The sequence below is a fragment of the Cucurbita pepo genome, chromosome 12 (assembly GCF_057944985.1).
Source record: "Cucurbita pepo subsp. pepo isolate OVF chromosome 12, ASM5794498v1, whole genome shotgun sequence".
Classification (NCBI taxonomy): domain Eukaryota; kingdom Viridiplantae; phylum Streptophyta; class Magnoliopsida; order Cucurbitales; family Cucurbitaceae; genus Cucurbita; species Cucurbita pepo.
Genome location: NC_141809.1, coordinates 14,468,554 through 14,489,961, shown reverse-complemented (window position 1 = coordinate 14,489,961; position 21,408 = coordinate 14,468,554). Strand labels below are relative to the sequence as shown.

At 36.0% G+C, this 21,408-nt stretch overlaps 5 protein-coding genes across 7 annotated transcripts; 4 read left to right on the top strand and 1 right to left on the bottom strand.

Annotated features, from left to right (window-relative positions):
* The first annotated feature begins 102 nt into the window (after nucleotides 1-102).
* TRM82 (Transducin/WD40 repeat-like superfamily protein) lies at nucleotides 103-4,104 on the top strand. 2 transcript variants are annotated; one of them, XM_023693295.2, is made up of 11 exons: nucleotides 103-330; nucleotides 513-677; nucleotides 974-1,157; nucleotides 1,673-1,729; nucleotides 1,810-1,880; nucleotides 2,006-2,084; nucleotides 2,164-2,223; nucleotides 2,558-2,658; nucleotides 2,750-2,810; nucleotides 2,958-3,384; nucleotides 3,736-4,104. In XM_023693295.2, the coding sequence occupies exons 1-10, from the start codon at nucleotides 197-199 to the stop codon at nucleotides 3,348-3,350; spliced, it is 1,305 nt and encodes a 434-aa protein (XP_023549063.2). In that variant the 5' UTR covers nucleotides 103-196; the 3' UTR covers nucleotides 3,351-3,384; nucleotides 3,736-4,104. The 2 variants fall into 2 exon arrangements, with proteins under 2 accessions (XP_023549063.2, XP_023549061.2); XM_023693293.2 differs by lacking the exon at nucleotides 3,736-4,104 and having other exon boundaries at nucleotides 104-330; nucleotides 2,958-3,701.
* A 1,971-nt stretch (nucleotides 4,105-6,075) lies between these two features.
* LOC111807813 (protein MARD1) lies at nucleotides 6,076-7,365 on the top strand. Its single transcript, XM_023693690.2, has 2 exons — nucleotides 6,076-7,024; nucleotides 7,127-7,365. The coding sequence occupies exons 1-2, from the start codon at nucleotides 6,330-6,332 to the stop codon at nucleotides 7,203-7,205; spliced, it is 774 nt and encodes a 257-aa protein (XP_023549458.2). The 5' UTR covers nucleotides 6,076-6,329; the 3' UTR covers nucleotides 7,206-7,365.
* Nucleotides 7,366-9,905: 2,540 nt separating this feature from the next.
* LOC111807302 (uncharacterized) lies at nucleotides 9,906-11,296 on the bottom strand. 2 transcript variants are annotated; one of them, XR_015423139.1, is made up of 3 exons: nucleotides 11,127-11,296; nucleotides 10,271-11,018; nucleotides 9,906-10,196 (listed from the first exon to the last, which is right to left on the bottom strand). XR_015423139.1 is itself a non-coding variant. In XM_023692968.2 (2 exons), the coding sequence occupies exon 2, from the start codon at nucleotides 10,939-10,941 to the stop codon at nucleotides 10,345-10,347; it is 597 nt and encodes a 198-aa protein (XP_023548736.2). In that variant the 5' UTR covers nucleotides 10,942-11,018; nucleotides 11,127-11,296; the 3' UTR covers nucleotides 9,906-10,344. The 2 variants fall into 2 exon arrangements, 1 of the variants encoding a protein (XP_023548736.2); XM_023692968.2 differs by having other exon boundaries at nucleotides 9,906-11,018.
* A 1,181-nt stretch (nucleotides 11,297-12,477) lies between these two features.
* Nucleotides 12,478-14,148, top strand: LOC111807450 (late embryogenesis abundant protein D-34). The gene is made up of 3 exons (XM_023693183.2): nucleotides 12,478-12,836; nucleotides 13,467-13,754; nucleotides 13,830-14,148. The coding sequence occupies exons 1-3, from the start codon at nucleotides 12,510-12,512 to the stop codon at nucleotides 13,989-13,991; spliced, it is 777 nt and encodes a 258-aa protein (XP_023548951.2). The 5' UTR covers nucleotides 12,478-12,509; the 3' UTR covers nucleotides 13,992-14,148.
* A 3,984-nt stretch (nucleotides 14,149-18,132) lies between these two features.
* LOC111807293 (uncharacterized) lies at nucleotides 18,133-19,190 on the top strand. The gene has a single exon (XM_023692956.2). The coding sequence runs from the start codon at nucleotides 18,201-18,203 to the stop codon at nucleotides 18,948-18,950; it is 750 nt and encodes a 249-aa protein (XP_023548724.2). The 5' UTR covers nucleotides 18,133-18,200; the 3' UTR covers nucleotides 18,951-19,190.
* Nucleotides 19,191-21,408: the final 2,218 nt, after the last annotated feature.

Sequence of the window (21,408 nt, the reverse complement as noted above, 5' to 3'; positions counted from 1 at the left end):
TAAACAAAAAAAATTAAATATTTTTGGAGAGAGAATGAAAAGATCGTGCATTCGTGGTGATAAATTTGAGGTATAATGTGAGGGTATTTCGTAATTTTGTTGTTTGAAATACAGCAATTTTCCGCCAATTTTCTCACGAGAACCCTAAAATTTATCCTAAACGCCCTAATCTTCTTAGTTTCAGTTCACCGGAAGAATGGAAGAAACGCCGGTAGAAGAAGGAGATACTAACAAAGATGTTGAGATTGCTCCGGCCTTAATTGCAGTTCATCCAGCCGAGAAATCTGTTGCCGTCGCCGTTGGGTCCGACCTACGTGTATTCGACCTCGTGTGAGTTTTTTCGGCTCCATTAATTTTTATCTTTTATAAACTTGGATTGATGTTACAATACGACTATACTCACTCTCTTTGTACTAATTTTGTTTAAAATTAAAATCTCATCTGTACTCACGTTTGTAGCCCTGTTGAATTGCTTGCTCGTATGTTGATGGGTTGTTTTGAGTTAACTGCAGAGGTAATTGTCCGGTTTCTTTGGTTGATGAATCTGGGGGATCATATCATAAAGACTCCATTAGAACGATTTGTTACGGTTCGAATGGGCAGCTCTTTGTATCTGCTGGTGATGATAAGACTGTTAAGATTTGGTCGACTGAGTCTTGGCGCTGTATTTATAATGTGTAAGTTTTATTTTTCTTTCTCTCCTGTCCTTTTTTCTAGGTGATTTATTTCGAGGATGTTCATTGGCCATGGATTTGTGAACTGATTGATGTATTTAGGCGTTTTCACGTGCATATTTGCTTTATGAGTTGGTACACGCAAACCAGTGGCTTAAATATTGCGCAAATTTGGTTACTTTTTGTGGTTATAATACGTATAGTAGCTTCTGGATTATCAGGAAAAATTGTAACCAGCTGCATGCTTTCTTGATTGGTTTTCTTTGTGTATACTGAAGTTTTCATAATTCTCCTGACAGGGGTTCTGAAAAACGAGTGAGTGCAGCTGCCATTAGCCCTAATGGTATGCATGTTTGTTTTGCTGACAAGTTTGGGGTTATCTGGGTTGTGGATCTTGATGGAGGGGTTGATGGAAATCAACCTCTGGTCAACAAGAAGGCAGTGTCATTGCTTTCACATTATTGCAGTATAATCACTAGCTTAGTAAGCACTCTCTCTTAGCCATCCTTTTCTCTCACATTATTGCGTTTTCTGCAAGTGGCTTCAAAGGAACATCACCCTTTCTTGATATATAATTAGCTTCCGTATTTAAAGATTCATGGCCAACAATGGGGGTGAGGATTGTTTTGAAGTTATTTTGAAATTTTACATTTGAACGTCGAGTGACTTCTATGTGGAGAACCAAGGCAAGATACATACGTCTGAGCATAACCGTAGGATTTTGTATGATTGATGTTTTGGGGATCCGGAGGTTTGCTTATGCATTTAGTTTGTTTGTCGTGATTGCCTATCTATTTTGTTTTGGAACAGATATTTTTGTACTTATATTCCTCATGAAATTTTCTTTTCTATTCGAAAGCCAAAAGAACTAATGTTGGATGAGGTTGATTCATATAATGCTATAAGATATTTATAATGGTGGGAAATGTTTCTGCTGTTTTTCTGTTTCTACTGTTTTCATGCAGTTAATTACACAACTATTATCTTTATGGTCGCAGGAATTCTCATTGGATGGGCGGTTCTTAGTTAGTGCAGACCGTGATTTTAAAATTCGGGTAGTCATTCTCTCCTCATTAGCTATGAGAGTAACTCATAGAAATTCATGTTTTCTAAAACGGTGTTGCTTTTGTTGAAGGTTACTACGTTCCCCACAAAACCTGTGAATGAAGCTCATGAGATTCAAAGTTTTTGTCTTGGCCATACGGAGTGAGTTTCCATGATCTAAATCTATTATATGACAAGATATAGGTGGATGGTCAGTAGTGGTGGCATTTTTAAGCGATATTTCCTTCGATTTTGATTCATATATTTATTCCATGTGTCTTTTCTAGTTTCGTATCCTGCATAGCCTTCATTTCGAAGCTGGAATGCCCACATGGATTTATCATCTCTGGAAGCGGCGATTCAACTGTAAGACAGTCTCATATGAACTCCTAGTTTGCTTTTGGTGCAATATGTGAAACACAATCATATTTTGTGGCCTTTTCAGGTACGTTTATGGGATATTCTATCTGGATCACTCCTTGCCACTTGCGAGATTGGAGATAAGGTGTTATCGCTGTTCTGAGCTTATTTTGGACCTCTAAAACTTTCAGTCGATAGTTTTAAAAAAATGAAACTGATGAACTCTACATTGAATAATACTAAGCTCTCTCAGAATTATTACCCTGATTAATGAACACTAAAGCTAGGACAAGATACTTGTTAACTTAGACAAGAATTTATTGTATCCCATATTAAGATTGATGTAAAATATCTTTGGATTGTTCAAGTCTCCTCTTCTGTAACTAGAAGAGTTAAGTAAACTGTGCATCCTTCTCTTTTGTGGTATGGATCTTGATCTCCTTGTTCACAATTTGATTTCTCTCACTAACTTATTGAAGGTAGAACTCCTTGACTCTAAAGAAAGAGAGGGCTGCCATTCAGCTGTCACAAGTATCTGCACGATTGCCGATGGTGGCCTTGTTGCAGTGGCGATTCAGAGGCAATTTTCCCATCTATGCTCTTTTCTCTTCTTTGGTGGAGTCTTACCATCGAATTTTTTACCTAATTTACGTTATCATTTTTCTTTGTAGCTTGCATGGAATAATTTTGCTAAACTGTGACCTGTCAAATCATACTCTATCTGTAGTCAAGGTAATGACTCATGGCAACTGGAGCAATCTCAATGGTTATTGTGACTGGGTTCTCCAGATTAATGTTTTATAAACTTCTGTTTGTGAGAATCTGAGTGTATTTATCTCCTTGTTTCAAGCTATAATTCATTTGTTATTGATATTTCAGGTGGTTTCTATAAGTGAGGAGACATTCATCCCAACTAGCCTATCATCCAGTTGCTCGACTCAATACCTATGGATGGTAACCGGTGTCTCCGGTTTGCACAATTTGGGGCACTCCTCTCTGGCCCGTGTCAAGGTCATCAGTGGTTTCAACAAGGACAATCCAAATTCCACTGAGAACGAGTTATCCATACTGGAAGATGATGCAATACCCGGGGGAGAGAAGCTGCTTGAAAAATTGCAGGGAGGAGTAACATTCGACGAAAAAGTATTCTTGGCAGCTGCCGAAGCTGTGAAAACTGCAATGAGCAATCTGTTGACTAAGAAACAGTACTCCACAGAGAAGCGGGACTTCCGAAAGAGAACAAGAAATGATAGGAAGCTTAAACAAGGATGAGTATCACATCAGCAGCAACAGTAGCCCGTTTCATGTAAAATTAGTTCTTTATTCAACTTTTTTGGTTTAACAGAGGCTTTTAGTTGTTAGATTATTGTGATAATGTTCTAGTTTATTCTGCAAGAGAAACTTGACGTGCATTAGCCGCAGTTTTCTTGGTCAAAGCCATATCAGTAATAGGAAATTAGGAAGGTAAGGTAAGTTGGTCCCCTCAATTATTTTGTTGAAGAACATGGGCAATGGCCAAAATAGCCCCAATTGTCGTCGGCCTCTCTTTCTCATGGAAGAAAACTGGCCCTGGATCGATTAAGGGTTCCCTTTTTTATCAATGGAAATTGAATTTTGATGATAGATGAGTTGAAATTTGTTTGTTATATGTCTTCAGGAGGTGCACTTGAAGCTCAGCAGCAGCCGGAGGGACACCAATTTGAAGGGGGGCAGGTATGTAATAATTAGCTTAAATTTATGTAATGATTTAGAGCAATTGTCTTGGAATTTAGTGGGATTTGAAATCCATCAGCATCAAATGTCAATAATGGAGGGAATATTAAAATAGAAGGGTGGTGGGTGCAGTTGAAAGAGAAGAGGACAAGCAAGCAATCTTCATCCTGTATTTGTTTATTCATTCATACCATACCTTCTAGTGAGTCATAAGCAAGCACGTCGTTTGCTTCATCACATGAAACTAAACTACTCTCCACAATTACGTAGTCTTGTTAAATTCTGCTGCTCCCCCACATTACTGATGTTTTAACTTGATTTGGTGGATTATTTGGACCATTAGCAAAAGTCAGAGAACCTAGAGTAGACGAGTCTAATTCATGATAATGTAAGCTTCGTTTGGACTGATATTTTAAGCGTTTGAAAAAGTTTTCGAGCCCTTAATATCCTATAAATTTTTTAGACAACTGAATGTAGTTAGAGTCGAATAGTTGTTAAGGGTTTGTTGATAGTAGCATTGTGAGATCCCACATCGGTTGAGAAGGAGAACAAAACATTCTTTATAAGGGTGTGGAAACCTGTTACTAGTGCGTTTTAAAACTGAGGAAAAGTTCGCAATGGAAAGCTCAAAAAGGACAATATTTGCTAACGGACTCTTAAAAGTATCATTTAGTGATTGGTTTTGAAATGAAATTTCACATAAACTCCGACTACCCAACTCAATCAAGTATTTGATCTCATCCTATACCAGCAGTTTAAATTTATTTTTAACTTTTATGTGTCGTCGGTAGTCTCACAGTTTTAAAACTTGTCTACTTTGACTAGTATATTGCACCGACCGTCTGTCTAGAGTGGACAATATCTAGTAGGTTGTTATAGGTTCGAGACTAAGGAAGGAGGGTTATTGGTTGGTTGAGTTATCTTATTCCAAAAATATAATATTAGAAAGTTGAGTCATCCAAACCTATAAGTGCGTGCCTTTCATTCATATCTAGGGCTCCGTGTTTTGCACAAGCCGTGTCAGAACAAAACACAAAAGATTCCAATATTTTTCATTTATATTATTATAAAATAAAACCTCTCTTTTTCTTTAATTTTATTTCTCATAAACATACTTAAATTATAAATTTAGTCTAAATTATAAAAAAATAAAATTCCACCGACACAAGATTATCCATATTCTTTTATTTTTAATACATTATTATTATATTATTAATTGTTGTAGTGAGTTACGATCTAAATTAGTATTTATAAATGTTTGTAAATCTCAATTTAAATAAAAAAAATTTAAAAATTATTTATAGTACTAAAGTAAACTAAACGTTAATAAAAGTACTTTTTGTAATTTAACTAAATTTGTATATATGTCCCAACCCAAACAGATTTAATTCAAAAGTGAGAGAGAGAGTCAGGATAAGGCTTCACGTGAACTAAGCATGAGAATGAACTGACACACTACACGACAAAACCCCCCACCATAAAAGATAAGGAAAAAAAAAAAACTAAAATTAAAAGAGAAAATATTTTTTGTTATTCTATTAAATTTGAGAAATATCATTACTTGAGTATAATTTAATTTAATTAATTAGGTACTTAACCATGATAAGAGTTAGATACTTAACTATGGTAAGAGTGAGGGGACGAACAAAAAAAATAATAGACTATTTTCGTGTAATGCATAATTAATTATGATTACTGTTAATTTATGTAGCTTCGTTATATATTCACGTCACACATTTCTATATAGTTCTATATGTTAAACCACGGCCCGCCTACCATATGACTAGGTGGAGTTGGCCCCTAGTTTTACTTTTTTTTTTTTTTTTTCCTTCCAAATTTATTTACTTCTTTAGTTGTTCCTCAATTTTGAGTTTAGTTTTGATTCGGTATACACATTTCAAAATTTACCTTTTTACCCCTCATTTTTAGTAGTCCTTACTTTTTGTCTTTAATAAAAGACCCTCTACCCATAGTTATATATTGTGAGCAGTAATTGTTATTCTCTTGTTTGCATATATAACGTCTCTTTAAAAAATCTATCTCTGTCCTCGTTTTCTAAAACCTTCTTCTTAAACCGAGGTCAGAGGTTCGAGCATACGTCGCTTGGCCGTAGGTGATGTAAGAACGAATTGGCTTAACTCACTTGTTGTTGGAAAGTGAGTGCCGCACAATGGCAAGTCCACTACCATCAAGAATACGATTGTGACAAGTGGTCATGATTTTCAAAATGATAATCAATGTCTTACCTGTGGATAGTATCAAATATGAAAAGAAGTTGGGAAGAAGGGATAAAGGGATAAGGTTTGTTGTAATTTGAATTAGTCATAATATATTTCCACTAAGTTTATCAAATTGTTTGACAACTTTTAGAGTGAAAAAAGGAACCATTTTTGGGAACCCACTGATCTCATCTTCTTCATCTTCTTCATCTTCTTCTTCTTCTTCTTCTTCTTCTTGTAAGCTCAGCCATGGAAGCCACTGAAGTTTAGCTTCCATTTTCACAACCTTTTCTCAAATTTCCATCCAAACCCATAAACCATGCTGAGGAACAGATCCAGAGCTGTAACTGGGAAACAAGCTTTAATGGCGGATCCCCCCTTTCAATCTCCTTCTTCTTCTTCTTCTTCATTCACAAAACCACTTAAAAACCCCATCTTTGGTTCCCCAAGATTCAGAGCTTTTGCAACAAGAACAGCTGATCACTCTGTTCTTAGCCCCACCTCTGTTCTTATTAGTCCCTCCTCTGTTCTTATTAGTCCCTCCTCTGTTCTTATTAGTCCCTCCTCTGTTCTTATTAGCCCCACCTCTGTTCTTGATTCCAAACCATTTTTCTCTCTCCAAAATTCCAAACCAATTTTCCCAGGAAACAAACACAAAATTTCACGCCCAAACCCCATTGGGCTTGCTCTAATTGAGGACAAAAACGACTCCAAACCCACTAAGAGTCTCATTTTTAGCGCTAAACTTCGTGTCCTAATCCCTCCTCCCACCGTGGACGGCGGCGGAAGCGGCGGCTCTGGGTTGATGACGGTGAAGGAGATGGAGGTGTGTGAAGAGTATACATGTGTTAGAAGACATGGGCCTAATGCAAAAACCACTCATATTTTTGACAACTTTGTGGTCAAAAGCTTCGTTGATTATGATTCTCCGAAGAAGAAAAATAACGAGTTCCTTAGCTTTTGTTTCACTTGCAACAACCCTCTTCAGCTCACCAATGATATCTATATTTACAGGTAACATATTTGACCTTTTATTACAGGCAAATATCTCTTTAAATATGTTTTTTTCATTTTTTTTCAAAAATTTAAATAATAATCCGCCATTGTTGGTTGCAGAGGAGAGAAAGCTTTTTGCAGCCATGAATGTCGCAACCAAGAAATGTTGTTGGATGAACAACAGGAGGATTCATGTTGATCATCATGTTTTTCATAAAATTCATGCAAAATTTTACTTTTTTTTTGGTTTTTTTTTTTTTTTTTTTTTTTGCTCTCATGCAGATAGAGATAAGAGAGAGAAGTGTTTGTAGAGAGAGAGAGAGAAATTTTCATAAAAAAATATATATTCACTAATATCATTGCTGCTTTGGCTTTTACTATAATATGTATATATATATATATATATATGCATGCATGCATGTATATGTATATGTATGTATATATCACTTTAATGATTATGCATAAATTCGATATTTGATGATCCCGACATTTTATTGTATCTGTTATAACATGATCACATCTTAGTGAGACAGATAGTAATTGTCAACTTTTTTTTTTTTAAGTATATTTTATTTATTATATTATCGAGATTATTCTCGAGTTTAGTTAATTGTTTTACTTTTCATTTACTCGAATGTATTTAAATTATAAAATATATACAAACCAATTGGCAATATTAAAATCATAAAAGATTAAATAGTTTCTAAATTATTATTATTATTATTATTATTAAATTTTTTAAAGAAATTACTATAGTTAAAAGAAAATATTGTAAAAATAATATCTAGTAAAAATTGAGATAAAATATTATAAAAATTAGCATAAAATTTAGTATGAATATAACCAATCAATATTTAGGTTGATATAATTATTACGTTATAATTAGTGAAAATCAACAATATCTAATTAATTAATTATTCATAAGATGATAAATATTAAACTATTTTTTTAAAATAATTTTTTAAATTTTTTTAAAAATAAATATGAACTTTACAAATCTTATAGAAAATGTAACTATTTATTATTGTATGGTATTAACTAATTTTAAATGAATTAAAATCACAAACAAATTAATAATTGATTAAGTTAAATATTAATTAATCATTAACTTGTTTTATTTTTCTACTATATTTATTTTTGGTGCACATGCTACAATAAATGTGAGGTTTTGAGATTTGAACCAACTCTATATTAATATTTTTTTTAATTATATTTAAAATTAGTAAGTAAATAAATTATAAGTTTAGTCGAGAATTTCTATTTAATTCCTATATATTAATTTTTTTTTTTCTTTTTATAGATTAAAAAAATCAATTATTATCTAATATATTTATAATAAAGTAAAAAAAAAAATTAAAAAAATGATTGAAATATGGGTTTGGATTCTGTTTGGAAATGAGTAAAAAGGGAAAAAGAGGGATTGTGGAGTCTCCCACTATCAATTGTCGATTCCTTGTCTCTTTCTTCCTTTTTATTCCAAAATTAATTAATAAAAAGCCAAAAATCTCAACCTCCACCATCATTTTCGGTGTAATACGGATATATTAAGTATTTCTGACCTAATTCGTTCAACCGAGTAAATGGAGATGATCCATTGAATTTAATGAATGAAATAGGTGAGAGAGCTCGAAGTAGGGAGGTCAGTATAATTTCATTGAATAGTAGCTCGACTAAGTATTGAAGATGAATCGTCCCATATTGAGGTAGTCTCGAGGATTATTGACTTCAACTAGTGAATGAATGACACGTATGTTTCTTAGAAATTAAAATGATCAATCAATAATTAAGCTTAAGGTTATCGGCACACGTAAATGCTTCCCTTACTCAACTTTGCTTCATTCTAGCTTGATCTAATGAGACTTATAAAAATTTGTGACTTTTGAGTATAGTGAATGCATTTTACTCCAAATTGAATGCATTTTATTAAGCTTGAATGTGTATACTTGTGTGGTGGACCCTTCAATTATGCTTCAATTATTCATATGATGAGTTGTAATACATTAAAAAGAAGATCGAAGGAAAAGAGAGTAAAAATTTAGGTCGGTCCAATATTTGCGATTATTTTAAATGATTAGATAACTCTTTGTTTTAGTTAAAATTTAGAGGGTTTGATATCCACGGTAAAATTTAATTTGTCAAAACTAAACCGTACTTAGTATTTTTAGATATATAACAACTCAAACCCACAGCCACCCGATATTGTCCTATTTAGCTTTCCGAGATCCTCTTAAGATTTTTAAAAGGAGTCCGTTAAGGAAATGTTTCCACACCCTTATAAAGAATACTTCGTTCCCCTCTCCAACTGATATGAGATCTCACAATCCACCCCTTTGGGGCCCAGCATCCTCGTTCTACTTGTTCCCCTCTTCAATCTATGGGATCTCACAAACCACTCCCCTTCAGGGCTTAGCATCCTCACTGGCATACCAACCAGTATTTTGCTCTAATACCATTTGTAAGAACCCAAGTCCAATTGTGAGATCTCTCATCGGTTGAAAACCTCTCCCTAGAAGATACGTTTTTAAAACTTGGAGGGAAAGCTCGATAAGAAAAACCTAAAGAAGATAATATCTACTAACGGTGGACCTAAGCTATTACAAGATATAAGTCCAATACCTATTTACAAGCCTAAATCTGAGCTCTCAAAGTGTATAATGAACAAGAAGATTTAAGTCCAATACCTATTTGGGTCCATCTAGAATTTTCAATTCTCTTGAAATCAAACCCTATCCAAACTGAAAAAATCTAACTCAAAGCTGTACTATTTCGATCCAATATAAAATAGTGTGAAAGTTCATTTAAAAATGCAAGAATTCAAAGGGAAGGATTTGGCATTACCCCTAAAGTTGGAATTCAAGAAGAAATTCACCTTTAAAAAAAAGGCTCAATGGAATCAACAATCAGTAGAAAGTATAAACAAACAGGGTAGTGTATAGAGAATCTTATAGGAATCGAAAAGAAACCTCGAATTTCTCTAAGCTAGATTTCATTTACAAGCCTAAATCTGAGCTCTCAAAGTGTATAATGAACAAGAAGATTAAGTAAGAAGATAAGAGTTCAGAATTTACATCTTCTTTTCTAACAAGTTTGAGGTAGCTGGATTCCTTGCTGCTTTACCCTGTTCAGTGCTTCAATCAAGCTATATCTAAGCAACTCTTCGCAGGTTCAAGAAGATTGAGATTGAATAAAGCTGTGAAAATCTACCATCAGCTACAAATCCCACTTCTCAAAAACTTCAAAGAGAATCAAATTTCTATATCCTACCCATGATGTTTCATTATATTTAGTGAGCTTGATGCTCACTCAAACACCATTCCTTCATTCATTCATTCATTCATTCATTCAGAGTCAATATCAAGGTTAAGGATTCGTCTAAGTGTTCTTGTTGCAGAATCAGCACCATGGAATGGCTCTCGTGTAGAAGGATGAGTATAGCGGCCCCGAGTTGGGTGAATTTTTTCAACTGATTCCGCAGCTGAATTGGTGGGCAAATCGAGTGACACAGTTCTGTTTCCTGGCATTGAAAATTTGGGCATCGGCAGTGAACTTGCCGGGGGTGAATTTGAGTAAGTCGGTCCAGCCCAAAGCTCAGGAAAGGATAACCTCTCATAACAGCAATGTTCATCGAATTCATTGCTCTCTCTTCGACAAATTTCCCTATTAATCGAAATTAGGGCACTTCTCGAAATTGTTGAAATCGGCGTGCAGTTATAATCGGCGGAGGGGGGCGGTGTTCTAGGGGAAGAAAAAAAATAAACAGGAATCGAAGAAATCTTCAATGGATTAGGGCGAAATTGATTTTTCCGTTTTCCTTCCTTAATCGTCAAATTCCCTAATCGATCCGATTCTAGAGTCTTGGCCAAATAGCAGAACTCATCTCGGTACTGTTCTACAATCACTAATGTTTCCATCGCAGAATCAAATTCCAACAACATTCAATTGCAAAATCGATTCAAAGAACCACAAAATACCGAAGAACATCAATTCAACGACGAACACGCGAATCCTCAATCTAAATAAACAATAAAAACAAGAAAGAGACAAAATGCGATTCAGAACACAGAAATCCTTCGCTATAATCGGAAAAAAAGAAAACGGAAGAGATGAAACATGAACTGACCTGAAATTTGGAGAAGAAATAAATCCTCAGCGAACGATCAAATGCAAGATAGTGAAGATCAAAACAAGTGCTCTTTCTATGAGCGATTAAACTCGGAACTTGAATGAATCGGGCGGCTTGTTCTTCATCTTTCCCATCCTAGTCGGGTTTTAAGAAGCAGGACCGGGCTCGGCTTTTTATGAAGTTTACGGTATTTGTCCTTGTGTTTGACTGAACTTCCTCATCGTGGGTGGCAGGATTTGAGGGGTATCTTTGTCTTTTCCTCTGTATTTACATTTGGATATTTGAAATTTGAATGGGAAGTCCTCTAAAATAGAGGGAAAAATATTGTAATGAATCCAACTATAGAATAAAGGCGCGATTTATTGCATGTTTTTTTAAAATAAATTATTTTTTCAATTAAATTCTAAAAATAAAAAATATATTTTTAAAATTATTTTTCCTAATTTCTAAAACTATTTTTTAAATATAATTTTATTTCCAACTTTGTTTGGATTCACAAAATGATTCTATAAATATTAAATTACCATAAATCAAATTATGAGAAGTGAGGAAGCTTTAAATTTGAGGACAATATTGTAATTTTCCTCTTTTTAAAAAAATTAATACAAAATTAAAAAATTTTAATATAATTTTTAATGAATTGGATGAGATTATTCTTAGGAACCACCGACATCTACAACGATATGATATTATCTTGTTATATATCGTTGTCAGCCTCACGATTTTAAAATGTATCTAATAGAGAGAGATTTTCATACTCGTATGAAAAATGCTTTATTATTTTCTCCAACTGATGTGGGATTGCACAATTCACTTCCTTTCGAGGCCAGTGTCCTTGTTGGCATACCGAAATGCTTTGTTCCATTCTAATCGATGTGAGATGTTACAATCCACCTCGCTTTAGGGTCCACGTCCTCGTTTGCACACCGAAATGTTTTGTTCCCCTCTCTAGTTTGATGTGGGACCTCACAATCCTTTTCCCTTTCATAGCCCAATGTTGGGCTCTGACACCATTTGTAATAGTCTAAGCTGTTAGCAGATATTGTCCGTTTTAGCCTGTTACGTATCGTCGTTAGCCTCATGATTTTAAAAATGTATCTATTAGAGAGAGATTTCACTCGTTTTCCTGTCCAACTTAAGATAAGAAATGAGTCAAAGAAGATATACACGTGTTTATTGTTCATAAATTCCAAGCGTCAATTTGGCATGCTGCCATACCTACATCATTCATATCCACGTGTACGTATTTCCAACCTTTCTTTGAAACCTCCTCATTCTCCTGTCGACACCTGTAAAGCCCCTCCAATTTTTGTATTTAAATTCATTACCCATTTATTACAACAAATTTCAACCCAACTAGACAACACAAAGACCGTCAACATGAGCCAAGCACAGCCCCAAAGACCCGCCGAGGAGTATCAGGATCCCATCAAATATGGCGACGTTTTCGACGTCTCCGGCGACTTGGCTTCCAAACCCATTGCCCCTCGTGATGCTGCCACTATGCAGGCCGCCGAGAATATGCTCCTCGGCCAGACTCCACGCGGCGGCCCCGCTGCTGTTATGCAGTCCGCTGCCAACATCAACGAACGCACTGGCCTTGTTGGTCACTCTGACGTGACCGATGTCGCTCGAGACCAAGGCGTCACTGTCACTGAAACTGTCGTTGACGACCAACGAGTCATCGTTGAGTCCATTGGCGGTCAGGTAAAAATTGCTAAAAATACATTTTTATTAATTCAGAGAGAAATAACTTTCAGAATTACAACTGTCCTGGCTCACTTTGAATATAAGATCTCATAATTTTGCTTTGCATTTTTTCGAAAAGGGCTTAATTATCTTATATAAATTAACCCAGGTGGGTCTCTCAATTATCTTCCCTCGAACAAAGTACACCATAGAGCCTCCCATGAGGTTTATATAGCGTTCGAACAACCTTCCCCCTTAATCGAAGTTTGACTTCTTTTTTGAGTCCTCGGACAAAATACACCATTTGTTCGGTGAGTCACCCTTGACTACACACACGTGAGTCACCCTTGACTACACACACGTGAGTCACCCTTGACTACACACACGTGAGTCACCCTTGACTACACACACGTGAGTCACCCTTGACTACACACACGTGAGTCACCCTTGACTACACACACGTGAGTCACCCTTGACTACACACACGTGAGTCACCCTTGACTACACACACGTGAGTCACCCTTGACTACACACACGTGAGTCTACACGTCTTTGATATCATGTTAAGAATCAGACTCTCCACGACATTGTATATTATAATAGGTTCAATTTTAAGCATAAACTCTCGTGACTTTGCTTGGGGCTTAGGTGGTGGGAAAATACGTTCAACCTAACGTTCCAATGAGATCTCCGGGAGCAACGCTCGACAAGGACTCAATAACTATTGGGGAAGCCTTAGAAGCAAGTGCAATAAGCGCAGGAGACAAACCCATAGACCAAAGCGACGCCGCCGCAATCCAAGCGGCCGAGGTGAGAGCCACAGGGAAGAACGAGATAACACCCGGTGGAATCGGGGCGGAGGCGCAGTCTGCCGCCTCGCTCAACACACGAGCCATGCGGGACCAGGACAAGACAACGCTGGGCGACATTCTAACCGTAATTCTCGCATCAAAATTCAGTTGGGTTCTTTCTTAAAACTCTTAACCCATTGACACGTGTTGGTTTTTAAAGGATGCCACGCGTAAGCTGCCGGAAGATAAGGCAGTGACGAAGGAAGATGCAGAGAGAGTGATAAGCGCAGAGATAAGGAACGACCCGACAATGACCACCACGCCCGGAGGAGTGGCGGCGTCGGTGGCGGCAGCGGCGAGGATCAACCAACAACAGGGCTAGCTTCCAAATCTGGCTCTTGTGTGTACTGTGTACCATATCCACGTAGTTTGTTTTTGCTTGTTCTACGCATCTCATGTCATCAAGTTTTGAGTGTTTGTATAATCAGCTTGGATTCTGGAGTTCGGTTAAATAAATAAATTAGTTAATTTAGAGAGAATATATTTTTTATTTATTTTAAAATTGTTAATTTGTATTTTTTTTTCAAGTTTTAATAGAATAAAAAAAATAATTGGTATTGTGGGTAGAGGATATATTATGGGCCGTTGTCCAGTGGGCCTAATTTAGGGAGGCCCATAATTTGGTCAAATGGGGATATTGGATAGTCAACCCAATTTAAATATAAATTATATAATTTTTAAAATTTTAGTTAAATATTACCCATTTTTTAATTAATGGTTAAAACTCATTTATTGATAATTTTAATTAGTTTAAGATAATATTTAAACAACTTTGTGTAAATATGTTTTTTTTTGTTTTTTTTTTCAGATTCAACAAAAGCGTACAGCTAAGAACTTAGATCTCTAATAATAATAATAATAAAAATAATAATCCCATTATTATTTAATTAATCTGACTTAATCAAACCTTAATCATTTCATTTTCCCAAATACATTATGAGATTTGCATGTTTATTTACCCTCTAATAGTGACGTGGATAATTGTGAGTCGAGTAGGATTCGACGAACGAAAGGGATCTCTATGGAGAGACGGGAGAGAGTGTGAAGACGTATGAAGTGACCGAGCTTTAAAGCTATACGTTGGATGGAGTTTTTAAGCCTACCCCACTTGATTCAATCGAGCGCCCAAACCAATATACGAATCTAGTTGTACTCTTCTGAAGATTATGATTCGATCATCATCGCTGAAACCAACTATAACAGTTCAAGCCCACAGCTAATAGATATTGTCCTTTTTAGATATCTCTTATGGAAGTTCTACGTCTTATAAGGAATGTTTTGTTTCTCTCTCCAATCGATGTCGGACCTCGCACCAGCCAACACAAGATTGTAACTTGGAGAGTAGCTGAGAATCCTCTTTACTTCCTTCAAATGTGAGGTTCTCGGTATCTCTATAAAATTGCTTATAAGTCGTGTTCAACATTCTTAGCATTTTGTCATCCGAATAAGGAAATGGACTTAGAAATAAACGGCGTGCACCCACGAAAGTATATACAACCATTTTATACTTTTTTTTAGACATCAAATAATTAATTTTAATTAGTAAATATCTAACATAATTGAAACGTTTTACAAATTTATAATTAAATAGATGGAATATTTAAATGAATAATTTTTTTATAATTAGAACATGTGATTGCAATTCTTTTTTTATTGAGAAGTTATATTTCAAGAGATTTCTAGGAAATTCATTATTGTTATGATTTATTCAAGGAAATAAAATGAGAGATTTGGATTTTAATATATAAATATAAATATAAATAAATAAATAAATAAATAAATATATATATATGAAATTCATTATAATATGTGGATTTTGTTTGATAATGTAAAGGTTTTTTTTTTTAATTAAAAAAAAACGCATCAGTTCGTATAATTTAGAGATAAGATTTGTTCCATTTTCTTTTATTTCTTATTTATTTATGATAGTTTTTGTCTTTTTCAATTTTTTGTCTTAATATTATTCAATTATTTTAAAATCAGATAAATTTCATTAAAAAAAAAAAAAAGACACGAAAAATTCAACCTAAAATGCACGTCATAAAGGTTGGGTTGGGTTGAATTTTTGTAAAGTCAAAAATTCGGTTTGATTTGCAGGTTGACATTTTTTGTTCGGGTCAACAAAGACTAATCCGAATGTAGTGTTACAACCCAACCCAACTTTACTCTACTCCTAAAAAAATTAAGAATATTTAACGTTTGTAACCGATATTATTGATGCGCTGTAACTTATAATGAACTTGTATCGTGAATACGTAGAATTTTTTAAAATAATTCAACAAAACAACTCAACCCAAAAAAGAAAGGGTTAAGTTGGGTTCGGTTGTGAACTATGTTTGGACTGATCGAGTCCCCAACTCGACCCGTATACACTAAAATGCTACGATCTGGATATTCATACGAGCATTCCACACACCCATGTGCTAGGAATGGCCAATGTTAAAGGTCCCCTTTTCTTTCACCCATATAGAAATTATTGATTGTTTTGAGGGTCACCATTGACCATACCTTGGAATTTATGAAGTGTTGGATCCAAAGTAGATAATGTTAAGTACTAAGTAAATATGAGACAAGATATTTATTCAATTTATCTTAGGTTTATGTGTCTCTAACAAATTTTTATTAATATGTTTAAAATTATATATAAATTGTTTGTCTACATTCATCTCGAGCCTAGAGAATAATGAGTCTTTTAGAAATAAGATCTAAAACTTCCTCAGGTGTAATGCTGTACCGGGTCGTTTAAATCAAGTCTCTATTTTTTATATAATAAGGGGTTTATTATGGAACTAATTATGCATTTACGTGTGTGCTTGAAAATATAGGTCGTAGAGTCCACTTTAGCTTAGCTGCACTATTCGAAAAGCGAGCTATTACAGCGAGCCACTGAAACTGTAGGGAGTCGAGGAACAAAGCTGTAGATAAGATCGAGTTAGGCTCTCGGTGGAGCAGAGGAGACGGTTAGGATGTGTAACAGTAATCGAAACTCGTTCGAAGTTATTTAAGTCTCAATTTTTATTTAGAATTTAAAATATTTTGTATAAATTATAAAAATTATAAATTAGAGTGGAGAGAGGCAGAAAAGAAAGACAATGCCTCCAACTACCCGTCTCTGCATGTGCGCCTTGCTTCCATTCTAAACCTAGAGAGCTGAGTTACTGAACTCTTTACTATATCCCACGCGCATATTAGCGCGTGCATTACTGTTTCATTCATTGCTTGAAGATTGAAATGAAAGCACGTGGCAATGTGGCTGTGAGTGCGCGTGGAATTAAAGAGACAAAGTTTGTGGAAGGCATTAAATGATCCGGTTTGACGTGCACAGGCTGTTTGGTCAACATTTTGGACTTAAAAGAACTCACTCAGTACCCCTAATTTTAATATTGTTAGAGGTGAATTTGAGCATACATATGGCTAACATAATTTGGACCAAGGTTCGACCAAGGCTACAAATTATAGCCCAAGGCTCGAATAAGGCAAGCCACGGGTGAAAAGTTTACAGGCTCGCTCGCCTCAACCATGGCCAACTAGGTCACGGTGCGTTTTATTGGTTGAATGTGTGTAAATTGTACACCTATGAATTGGAATAAGTCTGATAAGTCCACTTTTGACAACTTCCTCTCAAGGTTATAAAACGTGTTTACTAGATAGGCTTACATACCATTATAAGGAATGTTTCGTTCTCCACTCCAATAGACGTGGGATCTCACAGTCCACCCCCAAACCAGTGTCCTCGTTGGCCCACCACCCAGTGCCTGGCTCTGATAATCCACCCCCAACCCAGTGTCCTTGTTGGCCCACCACCCAGTGTCTGACTCTGATAGTCCACCTCCAATCCAATGTCCTTGTTGGCCCACCACCCAGTGCCTGACTTTGATAGTCCACCCCCAACCTAGTGTCCTCGTTGGCCCACCACCTAGTGCCTGGCTCTGATAGTTCACCCCCAACCCAGTGTCCTCATTGGCCCACCACCCAGTGTCTGACTTTAGTACCATTTGTAACAGCACAAGCTCACTATTAGTAGATATTATCATCTTTGGATTTTTCCTTAATGGGCTTCTCCTCAAGATCTTAAAATGTGTCTTCATTCCCTCTCCAACTGATGTGAGATCTCACAATAAATTTTCATAGTTCGTCTATTAGAGAGAGGTTTCCACACCCTTATAAACAGTCTTAAAATTCTTATCTATCATAAGCGTTGAAGCCTATGTGGTAAACACAACATCAATGTGCAACTTTTCACTTCGGTCCTCGTCGATCTATTTTTAGTCACCTCATTCCCAAATTACAAATTCATCATTGAAGTGCGTGCAAGTTAGGTGGTTCTCCTTACCCACATTGAGAATCAACAATTATCGTAATCACTAAACTTAAAACATCTCTAATGCAACTTTTAATTTTATATCTAATAGTCTCCGAGTATATTTGAGGGTTTTAATAATTAACGAATATCTTCTTATAGGTTCTCTTCTCCATATATAAAGAGAGGAGATCTTCCCATTGCCCATTTTTCAAATTCACACCAAAAAAAATGCCGACCAAACTTGGAAGAAACTATTTGAATCTATGTTTTTCAAAGATCAAAAACCAACCCTCCCCTCAATCTTCTCCGCCCACCACCCACACGGCTGACCACCGTCGTCAACCCCGCTCATTCTCCACAGCCGCCACCTTCATCTCAAACTACAACTCCCTCTACGAAGTCACCACCTCCGACTCCAATTCCACCTCCAAACCCCTTTTTGCCCCTGCCAACGACGGTGCCGATCCCGACACCTATGTCGCTGTCGACTTCATCACCGCCTTCACCTCCCACCGCTTCTTCTTCTCCTCCCCCGGCAGCTCCAACTCCATCATAGAATCCACCACAACCACCGCCGCCGAATCCACAACCACTTCACTATCTTCCGACGACTCTGCAGGTGACGACGACTTGATGATCTTCAATAACAGCCTTGCAATCCCGACGTACTCGCCAGACCCGTATGTGGACTTCCGTCGGTCAATGCAGGAGATGGTGGAGGCGCGTGAGGAAATCGCGACGGCGACGAAAAAGTCAAGATGGGAATTCTTGCATGAGCTTCTTTTATGTTATCTCGCACTTAATCCTAAAACCACTCACAAACACATCCTTAAAGCCTTCGCCGACCTTGCGACGGTAACAAAACCGCCATTGCCGCCGGAGGAGACGGAGGCGGACGGGAGCAGGGATCGGGAAGGTGAGTCAGTAGCCGACGGCGGCGGGTGTGAGGTCTCCGTCCAACAAAATGATAGAGATTGATGCATATAATTATTAAATGTGGGGTTGCATGAGAAATTGATTAGAAAATAAGTTTGATATGATTTTGAGTTTATAAATATTTATATAATATATGGGGGAAAAAAATAAGTGGGTCCCACAAGACATTGGTTTTTGTAACCTTAATTATTAGATCAAACCCTTATCTTACAACTTTTTCTCTCTTTTTTACATTTTTGTCCCTTCTTATTTACATTTGTATATTTTTATTGCCACAATAAATAGTTCAATGCCAAGAGGGGTTTAGAGTAATTTTCATTCGTCTTTAATAGATTCGTAAATTTTAAAAATCGTCAAAAGTTTAAAATTAGATAAATTCTTTTAAAATTGACTATTTTCCCCTTTATTAGAGGTGGTTTAGAAAGGTAAGGGATTGAGTAAATAGCTCGACGATCGAATGGATCGAATCGAATTAGAAATAAAAAAATTTGTACAAATTGTACTTTTGTCACTATAAATAAATATGAAAGTTCAGAGACTTATTAAATATAATCGGTTTAGGGGCCAAATAAATACAAATATAAAAGTATAACTTAAATTAAATACTACGTAAAAAATACCGTAAAAAGGTAAATAAAATAAATTAAAATGTTGAAAGAGTAGAGTTAAATAATTTAAAAGGAGACTGAATTTAATCTAATCCAACATTTCATATCTTCATTCCAATTAGCATATGAAAGTGCAAACCTACACGAACACGAACACTAAAATATTGATCGAATTACTATTTAGATAGGTGCAAAGTTACACAACAAAAACAATGAGGGGAAGGAACTTATGAAAAGAAGCACTTTCACTGGTTAGGAATCTCGAACCTTCAAAATGGTATTATATTGTCCTTTCTGAGCATAAACTCTCATGACTTGGCTTTTGGTTTCCTCAAAAAAGTCTTATATCAGTAGAGATAATATTTCTTACTTATAAACTCGTGATCAACCCCTTAATTAACCGACGTAGGACTCCTCTCCCAATAATGTTCAACGTCACTTTCATATAGTAGATAAAGCAATACAGAGGGAGGATGGCTTATTTTTTGCTCACAAATTCTCACAGTTGTCCTTTCCCACCACAACCAAACAAAACCCAGTTTCCATACATTTTGTACACATGGGGGTACTCAGAAAAGCCATAGCCTGCTGATCTTCTAAGAAAGAACCCTAATTTCAATGGGTGGGGTCCCACTCCAAATGTCCCTCTCACCCCCATGAAAAACACAGCAAACAAGTCATTAAAGGACAGATTACAGAAAACAAGAATAATTTAGTAATGGTTTTCAGAGATAGGCTGTCCAATGCTGTGGAGACAAATGATGGCTGTCCTAATAACATTACATTGGGCCAAATGGGAAAAAATTAATAGATTAATGCTGCCAAATTGGGGAATCTTGATTATTTTGTTCTAAGTTTGAAAGGGAGGAGAAACAGGGTGTGTGGATTCATATGCACTCATAAGATTCAGTGAATTTTGTTGTAACCAAGTGGGATACTTCAGCTCTTAAACCCATTTTCCACCATTTTTCATGTGGTGGGTTTCTTGATCATAGTGAAAATTGGGGTTTTTTTAAAGCAAGTGGGATATTTCAATGACTTCTGCCGAAAGGAAATGATGTCAAGGGCAATTCAGTTGTAATTGGTTGAACCCATTTCATCTAATTTGTTGTACTTTGCAGTAGTTCAGTTGTTGTGGATATATATTTTAAGTAGAAGTTGTTGAGATAGTCTTTTTAGAAATTATTGGGATTCCTAGTTTTTTATAGAAGTTGTAATCATAGCTGGTTAGGTATATTATAGTGTCATTGCTTTAAATTGTAGGCTACATATAAAGTATGCCTTATTCTTCTAGATTTTAAATTTTATTGTAAGCGTTATCAAGATATTTCGATCAAGTACTCGTGTAAGAGAGTATATTAATCGAAGTAGAATATGGCATGCATATTCATGCCATGATGTGCACCCTAATCATTCAAATAGATTTGATCCAAGGCAAAGATAAAACTTGGAACAAAGCTATTATAAAGTAGGCTTGTATGTGAGATCCCGTTGGGAGGAAAATGAAGCATTCTTTATAAGGGTGTGAAAATCTCTCCCTAGCAAACTCATTTTAAAAACTTTGAGAGGAAACTCAAAAGAAAAAACCCAAAGAAACAATATCTACTAGCAGTAAGCTTGAACCATTACAAATGGTATCAGAGCTAGACACTGGGCGATGTGTTAGCGAAGAGGCTAAGCCCCAAAAGAAAATTGGACAAGTAGCGGTGTGCCAGCAAAGACGTTGGACCCCGAAGAGGGTGGATTAGGGGTCCCACATTGATTGGAGAAGGGAATAAGTGCCAGTGAGAACGCTGGGCCCCGAAGGGGGTGGATTGTGAGATTCCACATCAGTTGGGGAGGAAAACAAAACATTTTTTATAAGGGTGTGATTACCTCTTTCTAGCATATGC